Below are 21,522 nucleotides of genomic sequence, written 5' to 3' on the forward strand. Positions count from 1 at the left end.
GGCCTCTGCTGTTGTACTGCACTCATTCTGTATGACTGTAAACGTGTACACTTGAGTAGTATCTCCTTCCTCCTCCTTCCCTTTATCTGCCTGTTTCTATGTTCAAGAAACAAGTGTAGGGGTTGGGGATTTAGCTCAGTGGTAGAGTGCTTGCCTAGGAAGCGCAAGGCCCTGGGTTCAGTCCCCAGCTCCGAGAAAAAGAAAAAGGAAAAAGAAGAAAAAAAAAAGAAGAAAAAAAAAAAGAAACAAGTGTGTATATATATATATATATATATATATATAGTATATATGTATACACACACACACACACACACACACACACACATAGAGGCATGCACACAAGGATGTGTGCACAGAGAGAAATAGATACTGTTGCAAAAAATAATTGTCCCTAAGAGTTTTAAGGCAATGTCTCATTATAATAGAACCCACAGAGATTCACTCGCCTCTGCCTCCCAAGTGCTGGGATTAAAGGCCTGAGCCACTGTAGTTGGCTAAATTATTTTAAAGGAAAACAGAGAAGTGGGGACTTGGCTCCCTCCACCTCGATCTGAGTATCATTGCAATGGTGCCCAAGCAAAATGTGGCACAGGTGACACCATACAGATTCTGAGAAAAGGTCACAGAGGCCCACACAGCTTCTACCTTATCCACTGGAACATTTGTTCTTAGAACAAAGAGTCCAACCACCTCCGAGGCCCTAATTACACCGAGAATCCAAAAGTCAGAATGGGCACTGACAAAAAGACAAGTTATTCCAGCCCGACACCTGCAAAAAAGAAAACTCCCTATGTTTCTGGCCTTGGCCACATTTGTCATTGAAGACTTCCAGCTGAAACCTTAGAGGTAAGGCACAGCCAGGCCTATTCACCAACTCTAAATTCCTATCTAAATTCCCAACACCCCCACATCCCATGGGCTTGAGGCAGTTACCACTAGCCTATTCAGTAACGCACAATTATGAGTCAAGAAATGGTGGCAATCAACTCTAATAACCGCGTTTGCAAAATGGAGTCTGAAGGGTCAGGGTTCAAAGGCCAACCATCTACACAGCAAGTTCAAGCCACATTTGGATAGAAGAGACCCCATCCAAAAAGGGAACCGGGGGGGGGGAGCGGTGCACACCTTTGATCCCAGCACTCAGGAGGCAAAGGCAGGTGGATCTCTGGGAATTTGAGGCTAGCCTGCTCTACACAGAATTTTGGGTTAGCTGGGGATAACTGAACCCTCATTCATGTCCCTGCCCAGAACCTACCTCAGTCACGAGGGGAAGGGGAGAAGAAGCCCCCTTGAATCTTATTTCACTTGAAGAACCTCTGTTAGAACAGCACAGCCTTCAAGCACTCCCCCACCACACAGCCTAACCTCTGGGGCACCCTGAAGCCACAGAGAAAGAATCCACATTTCTTCACCCTTCCACCTGTCATGCCTCTAAAGCCAACACCACATGGGTGACCAGACAAGTACCACTGCCAACTGGGATGTACCCTGGTCCCCCCTGGAGCCTTTAACAGCTTTTACTCAGTTGTTTTCTGAAGCAAAAATTCCTCACGCACTCTCACAGGTTGGAAGCTTAGCTGGGCATGTTCTCATCCTAGGGCAGCCTTCCTTTTACTCCAGTGCATCAAGGGAGGCCTCTCCTTAAGGGTTCTTATCTCCTCTCAGCAGCAGCCTTGGCTGCAGCATGGAGTTTCCTGGTACTCTTTTCCTCTTTAGCCCCACCTGCTGTTTTTCACTGTAGACCTGCATATGAATTAGTTATCAATACTCACCATGCCACAGAGTCAATGTGCTCCCCTGAAATTGCCTCAGCCAAAGAAATCAGTCTATTACTTTTTAATTTAGCATCAGGCAAGTCCTTAAGGCATGGGCAGAAGGTTGCCAGATTCTTTAATAACGTAGTACAGGAATGGCCTCTAGCCCAGTGGCTGAGGCTGTCCCCCTCCTTCTGTGACATTAGCCAAAATGCGGACAGTTTCACAGGATTCCCCTCACCATGGCAGAGAAGGCAGGAGGGAGTTCATGATGTCAAAGATGCACAAGCAGTTGCACATATCACTGAGGTAGAGGGGACTAGAGAGGAAACAGGGTGGTATGATAGTTTAAGGATCCCCATACCGCTAGGAAGTGACACTATTAGCAGGAAGTGTGTATGGTGGTTTAAATAGGAACGCCCCCCAAAGACTCGTGTGTTTGAGTGCTTGGCCATTGGGAGTGGCACTGTTAGGAGGTGTGGCCTTACTGGAGGAAGTGTGTCACCGTGGGGGCGGGCTTTGAAGTCTCCTATGCTCAAGCCATGCCCAGTGTGGGACAGTCTCTTCCTGCTGCCTGTGGATCAAGATGTGGAGCTCTCAGCTCCTTCTCCAGCACCACGTCTGCCTGCACCCTGCCATGCTTCCTGCCATGATGATAATAGACAAAACTTCTGAGCTGTGAGCCAGGCCCCATTAAATGCTTTCCTTTATGAGAGTTTTCATAGCCATGGTGTCTCTCCCCAGCAATGGAGACCCAAACTAAGACAGGTGGGCATAACCTTCAAAGTCCCACCTCTAGTTACCCACTTTCTACCAGCCAGGCCCCAGCCCCTAAAGGCTTCACAGCCTCCAAGTGTTCAGAACCGACATATGGGCGACACCTCAATTTAAATGACAACAATGGCCACGACTTCCTCTCCTCCAAGCAACCCTGGCCTCCTCCAGGGGAGCCAGCTGGCCAGAGAGAGACCTTTGCTGGTTTTGTTGTCATTGTTCTCTGCTTTTTATCAGTGAGATAGGTTTCTACTAATGTAGATTTTCTTTAGAAACTAGTCTCTCCCTGCTTTCCACGTATGAGATCTCCCTTGGGATGGGATTGGTCCTGCTTTAGACCCAAGGGCATGTGGCCTAGGTCTAGCTAGAACTTCAGCGCCCCTCCCACCAGCCCAGCTGGCTGATACAAAGATGGGACTCCAGGACTAAGGAGAGTCAGTGTGGCGCTCGGGAGAGAACTGTTAGAACGGAGGGGTCTTGCTCCCACTAGCTTGGAAGGTAGTTAGGATAGAGAAGAACTGAGCTAGCAGGGCTGTCCTTCCAGTGTCTGCATCCCCAGGAGCAAACCCGACTGAGGAGAGGAAAGCTGAGAGGGAGGTGATGGCCGAGGCCTCTCCTGCGTCTGCTTCCCCTGAGAATGTGCCCTTGAATCTCCAACTGCGTAAGCAAACACACTCCTGCCCTGCGAGGCATTGCCAGTTCTATGTCTCCTCACCCCAAGGCAGGTGCCAGCGTCTGCTCTAAGTCCGCTCTAACGGGACAAGGAATGGAAGGGAAGATCTGGGCAGCATTTACCACATTAGGGAGGAAGAGAAGCCACAGGCCTTGGTCTAATGACCAGTCTCCTGCTCAGAGTGTAGTCCTCTAAAAAATGCCCCAAATAAGGACTTGAAAGCCAATTGGGGGTTGGGGATTTAGCTCAGGGGTACAGCGCTTGCCTAGGAAGCGCAAGGCCCTGGGTTCGGTCCCCAGCTCCGAAAAAAAAAAGAACCCAAAAAAAAAAAAAAAGAAAGAAAGCCAATTGAGTGGTTCCTTCATCAGGCCAGTAGCTAGGGGGGACAACCAAACATGCTGACCCCTAGGCATCCAGTGGAATGGCTTTTCCACCGACCTCAGAAACCAAGCATTCCTTTTTAAAAAAAAAGCTTTACTAATGTGTAAAACTACACACTGACAAATATTCACATACCATACACATGCAAGCTCACAAAACTACCAGAACCCCTTAACTACCAGAACCCCTTTCATGGGTAGTTCAGGGACACCTGTTAACTCTGTGTGTGTGTGTGTGTGTGTGTGTGTGTGTGTGTGTGTGTGTGTGTGTGTGTGTTTGTATGTGTGTGTGTGAAATGGGGTCATGCTTGTGGAGGTCAGAGGTCAATTTTATGGAGTCAGTTCTCTCCTTTCACCTTTATGTGGGCTCAACAGTTCAAACTCAGGTTGTCTAACACTGCACCTCCTAAGACATCTCCCTGGACCAGCCCAGGCAGCTACCAAGGTGTAATCCGGTTTCAGACATCCCAGCACCCAGTAAGAAAGACCCCTATGTTCTGTTGGCCGTGTCTCTTCTCCCCAGCCCCTGGCTCCCTCTCTCTTGCCTCTACAGAATGCGACTCTTCATAGGGGATAAGGCTTAACTGGGAGAATGTTTGCCCAGCAAGCAAAAGGCCCTGGATCTCATCATCCCCCACAGCACTAAGTAAGATGTGGTGGCTGAATGAATGGGGCCATGACCGCTCCAAGGTATGGCTGAGAGGAAGGTTTTTACTGTTAAGTCTGAGGGAGAGCACAGCCAGAGGCATCTGGAAGAGTGCAGAGCGGGGAGAGACAGACAACAGTAGATTGAGCATGGCCAGCGGACTGAATGGGGCCATGATAGAGGGGGATGGGGGGAGCAGGAGAGGATATCGGGGTGCAAAGAAGAGAGAATGGGCTGAAGAGGAGACAGAGAGAGAGAGAGAGAGAGAGAGAGAGAGAGAGAGAGAGCGCGAGCGTGCGAGTACGAGCGAGCATGCAAAGAGAGCGCTAGGCTGACTGGCAGGGTTCTACAGGAATGAGAAGCTGGGGGAAGGGAGCCCAGGAGCTGGAGTTTAGGGTGAGGGTGGGGTGAGGAGGAGAGCTGCCGTTGGCATGCTAATAGTCACCACAGTTTCCTTGGTGGCCCAACAGTGCTACACACCTCTAAGACAGTCTCAGGATTCCAGACGTAGAGGCCAGGGGATTAGAGATGCGAGATCATCCGGGTGTGGTGAGGTTTTGAGTAGATACTTAGTAATGGTTTGCTGGGCTGTGAAGTAAATCCCGACCCCACCCTGCCACTTCTTTTATTACTGGGGAATCACCCGGGACTTTGGCTGGCTTGGCAATTGCTAATGTAAACTAGGCTGGCCTGCCTCTGACTCCCAAGTGCTGGGATTAAAGGCTACCAGGTACAGATTTTTCTTTCTTATAAATTTCTAACTTTTAAAGAAAAGGCCCCGGGCTGGAGAGATGGCTCAGCAGTTAAGAGCACTGACTGCTCTTCCAGATGTCCTGAGTTCAATTCCCAGCAACCCCATGGTGGCTCACAACCATCTATAATGGGATCCGATGCCCTCTTCTGGTGTCTGAAGACAGCGACAGTGTACTCATAGACATAAAAATAAATAATATTTAAAAGAAAGAAAGAGAATGCCCAATGACTGAACTTCACCTTTATCTCTGACTTGAACGAGGAGTTAGGGGACATGGCGGCTCTCACCCCAAACTGGGAGCAAGCTCTTGGCAGACACAACCACGTGCTTCTTAAACCAGCTTATTAAACATGACTGACTCCCACATTGAGTTGCTACTTCTAAAAATAATCCAGAGTGTTGGGAGCAGTGTGCAGACAGCTGTGGCGAGGACTCTATGCTACGGCTCAGAGCAAGCCCGGGTCTCCAGTTGTCCAGTTCAAGAGTAATCCAGACATAATCAAAAGTGTGCAGCCGGTCGTAGACTACCGGAAGATGGAGGTTCCCAGAGGGAGTGAATAAGACAACCCTGCCGGCGAAGACTCAGAGACTGAGACACTTATTTGCCAAGAGCAGAAAACTACAGGGATTGAGAGACGGCTCTGAGCTCAAGAGCACTGGCTGCTCTTCCAGAGGATCTGGGTTTGATTCCCAGCACCTACATGATGCCTCGTAAGCATCTGTACCTCCATTTCCAAGAGATCCTATGCCCTCTTCTGATTTTGAAGAGCACCAGGCACACACACACTTATGCACACACACACACACACACACACACACACACACACACACACACATTCACATACATGTCCTCTGACCTCCACATATGGACTGAGGCACACACACACACACACACACACACACACACACACACATTCACACACATGTCCTCTGACCTCTACACATGCACTGAGACACACGGGCAGGCACACACACACTCACACACACACACTCTCACACACACACACATGCCCTCTGACCTCCACACATGCACTGAGACACACGGGCAGGCACACACACACTCACACACGCACCCCCCTCTGACCTCCACAAGAACATTGTAGCACATGCCTCCCCCACTCCACAATAAATAAATTTAACAAAACAACACACATAACAGCAACAAAATGCAAGGGAAAAAATTGCATTCGGATTAAAAACAAAAACAAAAAGGGCGGTGTGGGTCGGGATGCCCCTAGCATCTTTCCATCCTGCCTAATTACCGCCTGCCACACAGAGAAGTCGAAAACAAGGGAAGCACCAATCCAGGCCACCTCTCTCATCCTCTGAGGCCTCGTGCTCTGCCCCAGTGGGAACATGAGCTTAATGACTCCAGGTCCCAGCAGATGTGAAACATCTGGCACCGCCTTCTGTACACATCAAGGCGGCCGGAATTCTAGAACAGGGAGTCAGACCTCCTCAACCCATGAATCTCACGGCACCTCTGGACCAGCTCTGGCTCAGAGGAATTGGGACACGGTGACAATCCAGCAGACAGCAACAGAGCCAGGGCCACCACCAGATTGTAGGCTGCCTTAAATCCATGCCACTTGCTGGAGGTCAACTTTTTGGGGGGAGTAGGGGAGGTTTTTTTTTTTTAATTGCATTTTTAAAATTTACATTTTAAATGTTATCCCATTTCCTAGTTCCCCCTCCAGAAACCCACTATCCCACCCTTACCCCTGCTTCTATGAGGGTGTTCGCTGGTAGTCAACTTCTTTCTTTTAAAGAATTATTATATATAAGTACACTGTAACTGTCTTCAGACACACCAGAAGAGGGCATCAGATCTCATTACAGATGGTTGTGAGCCACCATGTGGTTGCTGGGAATTGAACTCAGGACCTCTGGTACTCTTAACCACTAAGCCATCTCTCCAGCCCGGAGGTCAACTTTTAAGAGATTACTTTCATACAGCTTGTTGTCCGAGAGAGTATCTTCAAGTAGATGTTCTCTTGCTGACTGTCCCTAAGGAGGTCCTATCACCATGAAAACACAACTAAACATGACAGGTTCCCCTCCACCTCAAGGGTGCCATTCCCTTACCGGGAAATGTTCTGAGTCACGTGTCAAGGTTGACAGGTGATGTCTGCCATTGGACATGGAGTAGGACTCCATGCATGGGTGTTCAGCAAGGGGGGTGGGGTCAGATAATGATTAAGTGATTCCATTTTGCAATCAGACGAGCTGGGTTTAGATCCGTGCCCGCCACTTACAGGCTGAGTTACGTCATCGCTCCTGCCTCAGTATCCTCAGCTGAAAAGGACTAAAAACAGTGAGGTCTCTGCAGAATGGTTTCCTGCTGCTACCAAGGTAAGACAGCATCAAAAAGAATGACAGGTTACCCAGATCTGATGTTTCACTATTTCCCTGGATATTGTGAATTAGCCTTACTACAGGGAGGGCTGCCATGTTTGAGAATCTCAGATAAAGACAACTGCTATTATATGGCTTTAAGCCAAAGAAAGAAAGAAAGAAAGAAAGTCTTGTCCATCTTTCCACTGACCCCACTTGGAGGCTCCAGAGGCAGACAGACATATGACCAATATCTGGAATAATGACGTGAGACGAGCTGAGACCTACCTACCTACCCTTGACCCCAGTCAGAGCTCTCTCAGAAAGCTGGTTTTGAACTCATGATCCTCCTGCCTCAGCCTCCTAAGAGAGGAGACTAGAAATGTGTGCCACCAGAACTAGACTAGTCACCTTCATTGATCGAGCCAAGGAGGGGGTTGGGGGGGAGGCTAGTAATGAAATTGAAGAGAAAGAACACAGAGAAACACACAAACATAAACTGAGTGCCTGCATCCAACCTTGTTTAAAGTCATTTCGACTGAACTACCTAATTCAGGAGTCCATGTACTCCCTTTTTGCCCTAAAACCAGTAGACCTGGATTTGGTCACGAAAAGTTATAACTGAGTCTTAACCAGGCATAAGAAGGTTGAAAAGAGACTACGCAAGTTCAAAACTTTTCTTCTAGGGGGCCAGTGGGAAAAAGCACTTGGCGCCAAGCCCAGCCTCCTAAACTCAACCCCTGGAACCCACGCGGTAGAGAGAAGTGACTCCTGTAAGTCGTCCTAACCTCCACACGTCCGCCATGGCACACAAGCCCTCTCACACACATAAATAAATGTAAAATAATAATAATAATAATAAAATACATTTTTCTTTAACACTTCTTGAGCTAAGGAGCCTCAAAATACTTTAGGGCCTGCTGTGTCAGGAACACAAAAATCTAAGTCAAAGAACAGACCTGGGTTCAAATTCGATGATTTTCTTTTCCTCTTACACAGTCTCTCTATGTATCTGTCCCTAGCCCTAGCTGTCCTGGAACTTGCTAAGTAGACACAGGAGGCAGAGGCAGGTCCTCCTCTGCCTCCTGTGAGCTGAGATAAAAGGCGCGTATCACCATGCCCTGCCAACTTGATGATTGTCAACTTCCTCAGCTTTAGTCTCCTTACGGGAGGGGAGGGGGTGTTGCTTAGATATCCATGTGTCAATCAATCCGCTGTGTAACATTATGGCTACACAGTAACAGCACCTGGGTAACATCACCATCAGACTGGGTCAAGCTCAGAGTGCCAGCTTGCTACTGGCCAGATACTAGATATCCACCGAGCAAGGATCTGAGCCCAGGAATGCTGACACCCCGGCTGGTGCTCTTTCTACTTTACCTGCTTCTAAAGCGAGAGGTTCCCAGGGCAACCAGGGCTAACAAAAGAACTCTTCCACATGAATCTGCCTTGTGTGGTGGTTAAGAGTACACATTTGGCTGGACATAGTGGTGCACGCCTTTAACCCTTGCACTCAGGAAGCAGAGGCAAGAGATCTCTATGTGTTTGAGGCCAGCCTGGTCCTCCTAGATGGTTCTGGGACACCTAGGGCTACATAGAGAGACCATGCCAAGAAGAAAGGAAGGGAGGGAGGCAGAAAAACAGACTCCAGAGCAGCCCGATGACCTGAATTCGACCCTCAGGACTTTAAAGATCTTACAGCTGTCCTCTGACCTCTACACATGTGCTGTGGGATCCACACACGTACACACACACACACACACACACACACAAATAAATGTGCATTTTTATAATTAAATGGTGGGGGGGAGGACATTTCAACCATTTATGGCGCTTGCTACTCTTACAGAGGACCCGAGCTCAGATCCCAGTATCCATGTGGGGCAGCTCACAACTTTGTTTCTAGGTTCACCCCCTCCTTTTTACTGTTTGTGTGCACCCATTTTTTACAATGGGATACAGGACCTCAGTGATCCACAAAGCCAGGCACTGAGAAAGGCTGCTTTCCAGTGCTATGGAAGGTGGGGTCAGGTTTCCAGTGACGTAAGGCAGGAACTGATCATTAAACCCTCAGCCCCAGTGCCTGTAAAGTGACCTTCTGTGATCACCCCACAGGCCAAGGGGACAAGTACACGCTGATCTCCAACTGATGCCCCCTTCCAGTACTTAAATACCAAGTCCTCACGGAGACTCAGCTTCCCGCAGAGTCCAGCAACGCCCCCAGGAAATGTAAATCCCAGTCCGAAGAGAACAGATCTTCCTGAAGGCTCAGGGCATTACTCCTGCTCTCTGTAGGTGAAGGGGGATTCCAAAGACCTTTTAAATGTTCCAGGGTCTGAGACACAGGCTTCCTCTTTCTTCCATTCCAAAAAGGGAAGGTGACGTAAAATGTGGACACAACTCATCTCCCCAGAAATGAAGAAACCCAGCAAAGCTGAAACCCACTATCCCAGATTCTTAGGCAGCTGTAGAACTGGCTAATCAGGATTTCCTGATGACATAAAAAAAAAAAAAAAAAGTCCCTCCTATTGTTTAAAAAAAAAGTCCCTTCTATTGTTAACTTTTCCAGTTGCAGTCAGACCCCCACACACACACACACATTCACACACACTCACATCCACACACACTCATACACTCACTTATATACACTCAGAGAAACACAAAATCATACCACACACATTCACACACACAAAGTCACATACACACACCACACACACATTCATATACACACACTTAGGCATACACAGAGACACACAAACTTACATACACATAAACCACACACATTCACATACACACATACAGAGACACACAAACTCACATACACATACACCACACACATTCACATACACACATACAGAGACACACACACCACACACAAACTCACATACACATACTTGTGTACACATACATACCTACATCACACACATTCACACACAAATTCACATACACGCACATCTCATGCACACACTTGTGCACACACAGACTCAGACACACACACACCACACACATACAAACTCATATACACACCCCACACGCATTCACATACACACACACACTCACACAAACACACTACACACACACACACACACTCACACACACAGCTGTATCATCTCCTTGTTTCCCCACAAGAGTCTCAACAGAATCTCTGTCCAACATACACCCAGCATATACCCAGGACTTGGACACTTTCTTCCTAGAAGTTCAGAAGACTGTCTTCGACAGCACATGTACTAAAACAGAAGTCCCTTGTACGCAAGGACCGGCAGACTCCAGACATTTCCTGAATAATCTAGCACTAACTTTCAGCACGGAACAGCTGGTGATCCCAACTAGAACAATCGGTCCTTCGAAGCTTCAGTTTCCCCGTCTTAGAATAGAAATTGTGGATGGACCTCTTGGCCAGCGTGGGTGGCATATACCTTTGATCCTAGCACTTGGGAGGTGGAAGGAAGCTGATCTCTGTGAGTTTGAGTCCTGCATGGTTGGCGCAGCCAGACAGGCTACAGTGAAACACCGTCTCAAGAGCAAAATCGTTAGATGGTATAACTCCAATTCCCGGGAATCTAAAACCTTCTTCCTCTCCTGATCCCACAGGCACCCACACACAGAGACACATAAATAAAACTAACAAGAAGGGGTTGGGGATTTAGCTCAGTGGTAGAGTGCTTGCCTAGGAAGTGCAAGGCCCTGGGTTGGGTCCTCAGCTCCGAAAAAAAGAACCAAAAAAAAAAAAAAAAAAAACTAACAAGAAAATAAACAAATGGGCAGGAGAAATGGCTTTGTGGTTACCTGCACTGGCTACACTTGCAAAGACCTGAGTTTGGATCCCAGAACCCACGTGTGCCTCACAACTGTCTATAATTCAAATTCCAGAGGATCTGATGACAGTCTCTTCCGGATCCCTCCAGCACCAGGCAGGAAGGTGGTGCACGGTGCACAGAGATGCATGCATGCAAAACACCCATATACATAAACAAAAACAATAAACCTCTAAAAATATATTTATAAGTATATATTTACATATAAACATTACATATTAAATATATTATAAATGTTATATGTTATAAATATGCATTTATATGTAAATATACATAAATGAGTATATATGTATATGTGGGTATATGAATGTATGTATACATACACATATACACACATACACATATATATGTACATGTATATACATGTGTATATACATATACATATATACATATATATATGGAGAGAGAGATGGTAATTTTTGCTCCAGTCTATGATCTTGACCACCAGGAAGCCATTCACTAAAAGCCCTCAGACCCAGAAGTTAACCATCAAGCCTACACCAGTTGGGTCCCTCTTTCTCAAAGGAGGATCTAGTCTGTCCCAGTTGTCCTATCTCTAAGGGACCACCAGCTCGGAGACTTCGCCATCTCCACTCACCAGGTCTGTCTATAGCCCTTCACCACCAAACGATGAGATGCAGATCAACCCATAACTCCCCTGCCCTGACCACCCCAGCACCTGACACACATCATGACATCTTCCTGTCCAAGCCAGATCATAACAAATCAAAGGACTCCTTTGCAACACCTGCCTGCCAAGACTTGCTACCTAATTGTCGATAATTGCATTAATGGCATAGTTCTGCAGTGGTAGGCTCCTCCTCCTCGGAGTTTAAAGTAAGCCCAAAGGAAGAAAACATGAGCAAAAGCGCCATGCAGGAAACCCTGTCTCCCACTCCCAACCCTAAGACCCACTCACTCACTGGCTCTGTGGCAGGACACAGCCTCACAACCCAGTGGGACAAATTGTTAGGCTGTGGCTGAGTCTTCTCCCTGTGGGCGGAACCAAAAGGATCCTCTGGGAACTGTGAGTGACCCAGGCCCTGGATCTAAAAGAGGAGGCACCAACCGACCTCAAAGGGATGCCAGCCCTGGGTACCTTAGTCTCTGCCCCTGCCTTCCTTCTCAGGCTCCCCAGCATCCCGCTGTAGAAAGACCCATCACAGACACCCCTTGACAACACCCTCCTCTAGACATTGCAGGAGGGCAGCCCGACTGAGACGCTATAGGGAAGAGGGTTATGACAATGTGTCCATTGACAGGAGGAGGGTGCAAACGATGTGAAACCACCCGGGGGCATGCGAGAGAGCCATGTGTTGTTCCTCTTGGCTGTCCCCAAGGTTTCCTGAGTCTCTAGTCCCCAGAGCTGAGGCCTCTCTGGACCCTCCTGATAGGACCTGGTGACGATGCTATTCTCTCCAGAGCCAGTTCTTATAGTCACCTTCGACCCACCTGGTGCAACCCTCTATCACTGGGTGAGGCAGCCAGCTGTCAGAACTGACAGATGCTTGCTCTCCTCAATGCCAAACTCGGCTCGCAGCAGCCTATAAGCAGAACCACATCAGGGCCCCCAAAGACAAGGGGGGTCCTTGATACTTAAGAACTGCCTAAGGGTCCCAGATAAAAGCAGCCAAGTGTAACTCTCAAACCGCAGTTGCAGGAGACGGCTGCCCCACCAGCAAGAGCGAGTAGTAGTTAAGGAGCCAACTGCAGCTGGAGAGTAGCAGGGTTGGGGGCGAAATCCCTGTGTCGGGGTTGCTCTGGTGTCCTTTGAGTGTCACTGTTTCCTCGTGAACACACCTGGAACTTGCCTCGGGGGCCAGAGACCAACTTTCTGCAGCGAAGGGTGAACATGGAGCAAAGAGCGAGTGAAAGGGTGCGAGAATGGGGGCGCCCCAAGAGACAGAGGAGCCAAAGCTCTGGGAGATAGGAAGGGGCCGTGCCAGGCCACCCACTAGCCCATCGGACGCACAGTTTGGGCCACCCTCTGGGTCCTATCGCCCCACCTCCGGTGCTGGGATGGTTAGATGGGGAAGGCACCGCACCTCAGGTAACAGAGTTGCGGGACCAGGTGGCCCGGTCCTACCTGCAGCTCCTGAAATTCTCCCTCCAGCTCATGCCACTCGCGCTCGCAACGCTCCAGCTGACCGGACATGGTGCAATGGTGCAAGGCGGCGGCGGCTCCCGCAGCGTGGCCCCGTCCGGCCACCAGCAGCCCACGCCCGCCCGCTCACTAGCCGCCTCCCGAGGCACCAGCTGTTCCTGCGCAGCCGGAGCCACGCGCGCACCTGACGTCACGGGCCCCGCCCCGGCGCCAGCCTCACCCCCTCGCCCGAGGGTGGGGCCCGCGCGTGCGCACGCGTTTCCCCGGCTCTGGCCGCGTGGAGGGCGCAACTCATCCGTCTCACTTGGATCTCTCGCTTCACTCCTCTTGTGTAGTATCCGTTTCTCTTCGGAGTGGGTGGAGGGTCTATCTGTAAGCTGCATTTACGGCTTCCGTTACTTAGATTGTCCTTGTGGGGGAGTGAGGTGGAAATGATTTGGGGGGAGGTAAAGGAAAATTCCTGTACTCCTTAACATTGTCTGACCTAGGCCAAAGCCGGTGCCCTGGAATGACAGATTTGACCGTGACCATGTAGTAAGGTCAAGGGCAGGATGGGAAAATGCAGACTTGGCTCTGTCCTCTCACGCTGGCATTGATATTTATTGCAACCAATACAGCCTAGATCCCTGTCCTCTAAGACACTGGGTGACTCTTGACAGCTGCCGCTGTCAGTCAAAAGACCAAGCACCAAGTTTATGGAATACAGTTCCCTCCCTTTCCCTGCAAAGTCCGAAAAGACCTGCGCCAGCCTGGCTTTTCCAATCACACCTCCTATCGTTCTGCCCTGAATCCAGCTCTTTGGCCATTGTTGTCATCCCGACTTGGCATTCTTCCCTCTGAATCATCATGCAGTGGTTTCTTGCTCATCCCTGGAACCTCATTCAAATGACACCTGCAGCTGGGTGTGATATTGCACACCAGCCTTGGCAACATAGTAAGACTTGCCTCAAAAAAAAAAAAAAAAAAAAAAAAGAATAATCAAATAAAATAAAGTATCAAATGTTGCCTGGGGGCTGGAGGAAAAACTTCAATGGTTAGGTCTGCGTTCTACAGGTAGAGCTTGGGTGGCACATGGCTTTAATAGAAGAGGCAGGGGCAGATAGATCTCTGTGAGTTTGAGACCAGCCTGGTTGGTCTACGTAGTGAGTTCAGAGCCAACTCCACGGTAAGACCCTGCAAAATTAATTAATTAATTAATTAAAATAAAAAAAGACACCTGTATTAGTTTCGTAGGACTGCAATCGCTACAAGTGGGTGGCCCAGACAAGAGAAATGCATTTATCTCACAGTTCTACAGGCTACAAACCTGAAATCAAAGTGTCGGTAAAGCCTTGTGACTCCCGAGACCCTGGGTAGTCTCTTGCCTTGCTACCTACCAGTCATGACAATGGCTGCCAACCCTCGGTGCTCTGTGGCCTTCAGTGGTATTACTCCAGGCCCTGACCAGTATTTATAGGGCCTCTCTGTGTGCCCTTTCTTATGAAGACACTGTTAAAGAAAGTGCCAGAGGGATTGGGGAAATGACTCAGCCTCAGTGGTTTAGAGCACTGGCTGCTCTTCCAGAGGTCTAGAGTTCAATTCCCAGCAACCACATGGTGGCTCACAACCATCTGTGATGGAATCTGACTCCCTCTTCTGGAGTGTCTGAAGACCGGACATAAACATGAAACGATACATTAAAAAAGAAAGAAAGTTCCCATAAAGAAGCTGTATCTTCAACAGTATCTTCCGCTAGTTGTTTAGAGGTTAGAATGTTGCAGGTCTGGTGCCTAATTACATACAATTCATCTTGGGCTGTGAGGGACCTAACATTCTGTGTAAAGCCTTTTGAAATGTATCGATAAAGCCTTAGTTTCTGCTAGCCAAAAGACTAAAAGTGTTGTGAGGTAACCCCCTCAGGCCCAGAACTAGGATGTCTCCATTTTGGTGTAGCTTAAATGATTTTTACAGTGTATTATCAAGTGTCTTGATTTTTTTTAAAGATTTGTTTATTTATTATATATAAGTACACTGTAGCTGTCTTCAGACACAACAGAAGAGGGCATAGGATCTCTTTACAGATGGTTGTGAGCCACCATATGGTTGCTGGGAATTGAACTCATGACCTCTGGAAGAGCAGTCGGGTGCTCTTAACCGCTGAGCCATCTCTCCAGCCCAAGTGTTTTGATTTAAGACTTTCTTTGTTCAGTTACTATAAAAATTTCATCAAACTATCACCACTTTGGAGCATGCACTTTGCGGTACTAAATCTCTGTTTCTTTACCATGGGCAATCATATTTAGCTCCAAAATAATATATGTCTTTTAAAAAATGTTATTATATGTATGAATGCTTTGCCTGTATACCTGCTCACAATGTGTATGTCTGACACTCAAGGAAACCAGAAGAGGGTGTAGGCTCCCCTGGAAACTGGAGCTGACTGTGAGCCCCTTCGTAAGTGCTGAGAATGAAGCCCAGGTATGACAAGAGCAGCAAGTGCCCCTAACTGCTAATCCACCTTTCCAGCCCAGAAGAAACTCTCTCTTTCCCCTTTGAAGTATGAGCTGTGTTTCAACATGGACAATACCTTACACTAATACAACCTCATTCACACAGTCATATTGTGAGGGGTGGAATATCTGCACATCAGAACATTGTCCTCTGTGTAGTAATGACTCTCCAGGAATAGCCACAAAACAGGCAGGGGAGAGTGGCTCAACAGTAAAGAGCACTGGCTGTTTCTTCCAGGGAACCTGGGTTCAAATTCCAGCATTTACATGGCGGCTCACAAACATCTATAAGTCCACTTCCAGGGGATCTGATGCCCTCTTCTGAATCCTCAGGCACCATGTGCCTGTGTATGTGGTGCATAAACAGGCAAGCACATACAAACATAAAATAAATTTTAAATTAAAAAAGTAAGTCAAGGAGGCTGGAGAGATGGCTCAGCGGTTAAGAGCACCCGACTACTCTTCCAGAGGTCCTGAGTTCAATTCCCAGCAACCACATGGTGGCTCACAACCATCTGTAAAGAGATCCGATGCCCTCTTCTGGTGTATCTGAAGACAGCTACAGTGTACTTATATATAATAAATGAATAAATCTTAAAAAAAAATTTAAAAAAAGTAAGTCAAAGCCAGGCCGTAATGACACATGCCTTAAATCTCAGCACTCAGGAGCCAGAGGCAGTGGATCTCTGTGAGTTGGAGGTCAGCCTGGTCTACAGAGTGAGTTTCAGGACAGCCAAGGCTACACAGAAAAAAAACCTGTCTCAAAAAACCAAGCCACACCTTGTCTCGATTACTTACAAACCATCTACTTTATTTTCCTCATGCAAGATGTCATTTTTCTGAAGTGTTTTGTTCTGGTTGCATATTATGTTTCTCTCCAGGGGTAAGTAATCTCTCCGAGACAGCAAAGAACTTGTCTCTGTCTTCATTGTCTTTAGATCCCAAGAGCTTAGAGAATAGCTGACTCTCAAAAACTATTCGCTGAATGCCTACAAGGAATGAATGATAGAATCATCTACTGCGGAAGCTCACAATGTTTGGGGTTCACAGATCAATCACTTTTAGAACTCAGGAAAAACTCACAGAAGTGCAAAGGCACAATTATTTTTAGGGAGTGAAAAGGGATTGAGACAGGGAGTCATGTAGCCCAGGCTAGACTCAAACTTGCATGACTTTGAACTCCTAATACTCCTGCCTCCACTTCCCACTGTTATTACAAGCATGTTCCAGTTTTTGTGTAGCTCTTTCATTTGGCCTGAAGTGATGCTTGTAAGGCATTTGCAGACCTCAGGAAGTTCCTGAAACTTACAAGATTCATAAGACACCACCCTTCCCAAATCAGTGTTATAGAATAGCAATGGCTGCTGGGAAGAGTAGATTTTCCATGCAGCCCAGCTGCCTTCCAGTCTTGCAAATGCTCCAGGGATGCATATGGGTCTTTACCTGGGTGGGGCTGGATCTTTCAGAGATACAGCTGCCTCTGAGTCATCTGTGCTCTCATAAGTAACCTCTCTCCCATACTCCCATGAACAGCCTCAATAAAGTCACTGCTCCACCAAGCTAGACTTGGGTGGAATCCTTTCTTTGGTCTGCATTGGTGCTCTAACTAGGTTGAGAAGAGGTTTGGCCATGTCTTTCAGGAAAACACACGCACGCACACACAGCATGATACTACAACTGGTCCCTAACTTGCAACTCAGTTTGCTCGTTTGTTTTTAGCATGGAACAGAGTTTATTTAGGACATGGGGAGGGAAGTTGAGGAGGGAGTAGAGATAAAGGCAGAGAGAGGGCAGGGGGAGAGAGTAGAGGCCAGCCAGGAACATGCGGGGCAAGGGGCGGGGGATGGGAAGGGAATGGGAGAGAAGGGACAGAGATAGTAGGAGAGTAAGAAAAAGGAGCTGGAGAGATGGCTCAGTGGTTAGAGCACTGACTGATCTTCTGGAGGTCCTGAGTTCAAATCCCAGCAACCACATGGTGGCTCACAACCATCTGTAATGAGATCTGGTGCCCTCTTCTGGTGTGTCTGAAAAGAGTGACAGTGTACTCACATACATAAAGTAAGTAAGTATTTTTTTTTAAAAAATTGAGAGGGGTTGGGGATTTAGCTCAGTGGTAGAGCGCTTGCCTAGGAAGCACAAGGCCCTGGGTTCGGTCCCCAGCTCCGAAAAAAAGAACCAAAAAAAAAAAAAAATTGAGTGATCGGTTAGGCTGGAGAGTGAATTGTCTCAGATCTTACAAGCACTGATTGCTCTTCCAGAGTGCTGGGATTAAAGGCAACACCACCACCTCAGATGTATTTCAACTGTTACTTGACACCAGCAAATGAGTGTGCTCTATTCAACGTGCAAATCCATGACCCACTTAAGAGTCTGGGTTCTCACCCCTGCATCCTAACCTGATGTATCATCAGTAAATGAGAGGTCCCTAAGACTCAGGGGTGGGCTGTCAGCAAGTCCAGAAACCACTTCCTGCATTGCAAGTGGATATGAGTCCCTTCCTGGGGTGCTGGGGGAGGCACTCGAGGACATAAAGATATTTTTTCTTCAGATGATCTAATGATGAAAGTGAAAGTTTGAACAGGAAATTATTATGGTGGAAAACACCTGTAATTCCTGCATTGGAAAGGCCGCAACTGGGGGAGGGAGAGTCTCAAGTTTAAGACCCACCTGGGTGGGGTTGGGGATTTAGCTCAGTGGTAGAGCGCTTGTCTAGGAAGCACAAGGCCATGGGTTCGGTCCCCAGCTCCGAAAAAAAGAACCAAAAAAAAAAAAAAAAAAAAAAAAAAAAAGACCCACCTGGGTATAGCATGAGACTTGCAGTCAGGTGGAGGGATAGATGGGTGGGGGGATGGATGGATGGATAGATGGATGGGCAGATGGCTCAGTGATTAGAAGTGCTTGCCAAGCAGGCGTAACATCCTGAGTTTAACCCTCAGAACCCACAAACTCACATAAAAGCCTGGAGTGCCCAGTATCCCACAGTCACCCCAGCATCCTTGGATGATGAGATGGTTTGCGGAGAAGGAATAGGCCAGATAGCCTAAAGCACTCACAGTGCAGGAACAGAATAAGGAAAGAACCTGCCTCAAAAGGAAGTGGAGGAGAACTGACCACGCACCCCCAAAGTCCTCACAGCCCTACATATGTGTTGTAAGCTCACACGTGCACACTAAATAAATTAAAAAAACAAGTAATTGGGGACTGGAAAGATGGCTCAGTGGTTAAAAGCACTAACTGTTCTTCCAGAGGTCCTGAGTTCAACCACATGGTGGCTCGAGACCTTCGCAAATGGGATCCGATGCCCTCTTCTGGTATGTCTGAAGACAGCTACTTACTCATATACATAAAATAAATACATAAAAATCTCTTTTTAAAACCCCAAGTAGGGGGGTTGGGGATTTTTTTTTTTTTTTTGGTTCTTTTTTTCGGAGCTGGGGACCTAACCCAGGGCCTTGCGCTTGCTAGGCAAGTGCTCTACCACTGAGCTAAATCCCCAACCCTGAAGTGGGGATTTTAATTTCAACCAAACTACTGAGTAATTTTGAGGAAAAAAAATCCGTAAGTTTATAAAATAGACCACTTATGTTATATTAAACTTACCTGATCTTTTTCAGGGTATATGAATGGTCAAATATTTTTTTAAAGATATATATTTATTTTTTTTTTTGATTCTTTTTTTCGGAGCTGGGGACCGAACCCAGGGCCTTGTGGTTCTTAGGCAAGCGCTCTACCACTGAGCTAAATTCCCAACCATATATTTATTTTTTGTATGTGAGCACACTGTAGCTGTCTTCAGACACAAGACATCAGATCTAATTACAGCTGGTTGTGAGCCACCACGTGGTTGCTGGGAATTGAACTCAGGACCTCTGGAAGAGCAGTCAGTGCTCTTAACCGCTGAGCCATCTCGCCAGCCCCCGTCAAATATCTTTAATCAGTATTTTTGTTCTACTACTTTGTGGGGGAGGACATGGTATTTTGAGACAAGGACTTGGTATCTGTCCCAGGCCTGCCTCCCAACTCACAGAGGTCTGCTTGCCTCTGGATTCTGGAATAAAAGGCATGCACCATCACACTGGACTCAGACTATTCTTTATTGAACAGTTTCCCTAGCATGGGGTGTTTGGGATGGTTCTAGTTTGGCTGCTATAAATACCTATGCAAAATGACTTGGTGTCGTCTTTGGGACTATTTTGAGCAAGCAGATTTGTGGAAAGTGGACAAAGGAGGTGTTCCTGGAATTTTAACTTGACCTTGGACAGCCGTGCTTGCAGAAAGGCCACTGGACGTTTTTGCAATGTGAGCTCCTGGGTAAGTTTTATCACCTGGCTATGCGTAGCCGGAAGCACTATTTGGGAGCCTATGGGATGACGAGATTTTTAAGCCCCTCCTCGAGAGGGTTGAAACAGAACCTGCATTTTAACGAGATTCCCACTAGGGGGATTCAGGGTACACTAAAGTTAGAGAAGCTATGGATTTGTGGAGGGTATAGCAGGAGACTACCATAAATTCAAGGTCATCCTGGACTTCATAACTTTTTTCTTTTGGACAATACAATGAATTAACGTTACTTTGGTATGCGTCTGCATCTCAACGTTCTGTGGTCCTGAGCAAAATAGGGAACCTGGCAAGGAGGCCAGGCCCACCGATCTGAAAACACGGTAACACACAGTTCCTCCTGATCCCTGGACCTCCCGGTCCTCTGAGGAGCAGCAGCAACACTGAAACCTGAAGCCTGCAGGGTCAGGGCCTCGTGTTCCAGCTGTCGGGCTCCACAGCAGACCCGATGGGTGGCCCCGGTGATACAAGAGCCCTGTTGGGGGCCTTCAATGCGTCGATTTGGGGAAGAGGAAGCAACTCAGAACGGTGTCCGCTTAGGACTCTCTAAATGCCTCTTTAAGGGGAACCACCAAGGGCCGTGAGCATTGACTGGTCTGAACCGCCCTGTGACTGCTCTCTTCCCTTGGAGATCTGAGTTCGAAGCACAGAGGTTGATGGGGGCGGCAGTGAGGAGGACCCAGCACCGCCTTCCTAGGCTGTTTGTTAGCAAGTGATCAGATAATCCTGAGCTCAGTGAGGGAGGCTGGGTTCTTCCAACCTCATCTGATGGCTTCTTGCCACAGCTAAATGTTGGGTGGGCTACAAGAGAGTAGAGGAGGGGAAAGCAGCACCCCTTGATAAAGGTGGGGAGATGGGAAGCCCTGAACCTCACCCAACGGTGGATTTCAGAGTGGGAGGGTTTTACGTTTGAAGCTTTCCTTAAGGGTAGGAGTGGAGGAGTGGGGACCATGGGGCATCACTTAAGACTTAAGAAAGCAGGGTACAGGGGTACAGCCAAATCACCCCCACCACACACCACACACACACACACACACACACACACACACACAGCCAGCAGTAGTCCCAGGGCAACCACCTGAATCCTTTCTATCTGTTCTGAGGGCTGCTGCGGAGCTCTGGTGGGAGGGTGGGGCAGGCTTTGCGCTAGCAGCAAGTGATTGTGTGACGATCTGTCGACAGCTGTGTTAGCTTTGCCCACCCAGAGGAAACTGATTTCAACACATCTTCTCCATCCCAGAAGTTTAACCAGGCAGAACGTGGTTATACTCCACAGAGGATGTTACACAGCACAACTTTGGTGTTTCAAATGGACAAGACGTTAGTATCAGAATAGTCTCGGGGTGGTGTCTGAGTGGGGCTTCCTCTCCAGTACTTGAGGACTTCAGATGTATCTAGAAAACTGACTAGGGATTGGGGATTTAGCTCAGTGGTAGAGCGCTTGCCTAGCAAGGGCAA

The 21,522-nt window shown here is 47.8% G+C and overlaps 1 protein-coding gene across 2 annotated transcripts in view; it reads right to left on the reverse strand.

The window, feature by feature from the left end:
* Tmem120b (transmembrane protein 120B) overlaps positions 1-13,429 on the reverse strand; it is a 39,811-nt gene extending 26,382 nt beyond the window's left edge. Inside the window, exon 1 of one of the 2 annotated variants that reach the window (XR_005491673.1) lies at positions 13,220-13,424. Coding sequence is in view for 1 of the 2 variants with exons in the window: in NM_001271309.2 (NP_001258238.1) it covers positions 13,220-13,288 (69 nt within the window). In the remaining variant the exon portion in view is untranslated. Of the gene's footprint in view, positions 1-13,219 lie in introns of both variants that reach the window. The other variant, NM_001271309.2, reaches the window with a different exon arrangement.
* Between the last annotated feature and the right edge of the window lie 8,093 nt (positions 13,430-21,522).

Source organism: Rattus norvegicus, chromosome 12, assembly GCF_036323735.1.
Source record: "Rattus norvegicus strain BN/NHsdMcwi chromosome 12, GRCr8, whole genome shotgun sequence".
In the NCBI taxonomy this organism is placed as follows: Eukaryota; Metazoa; Chordata; class Mammalia; order Rodentia; family Muridae; genus Rattus; species Rattus norvegicus.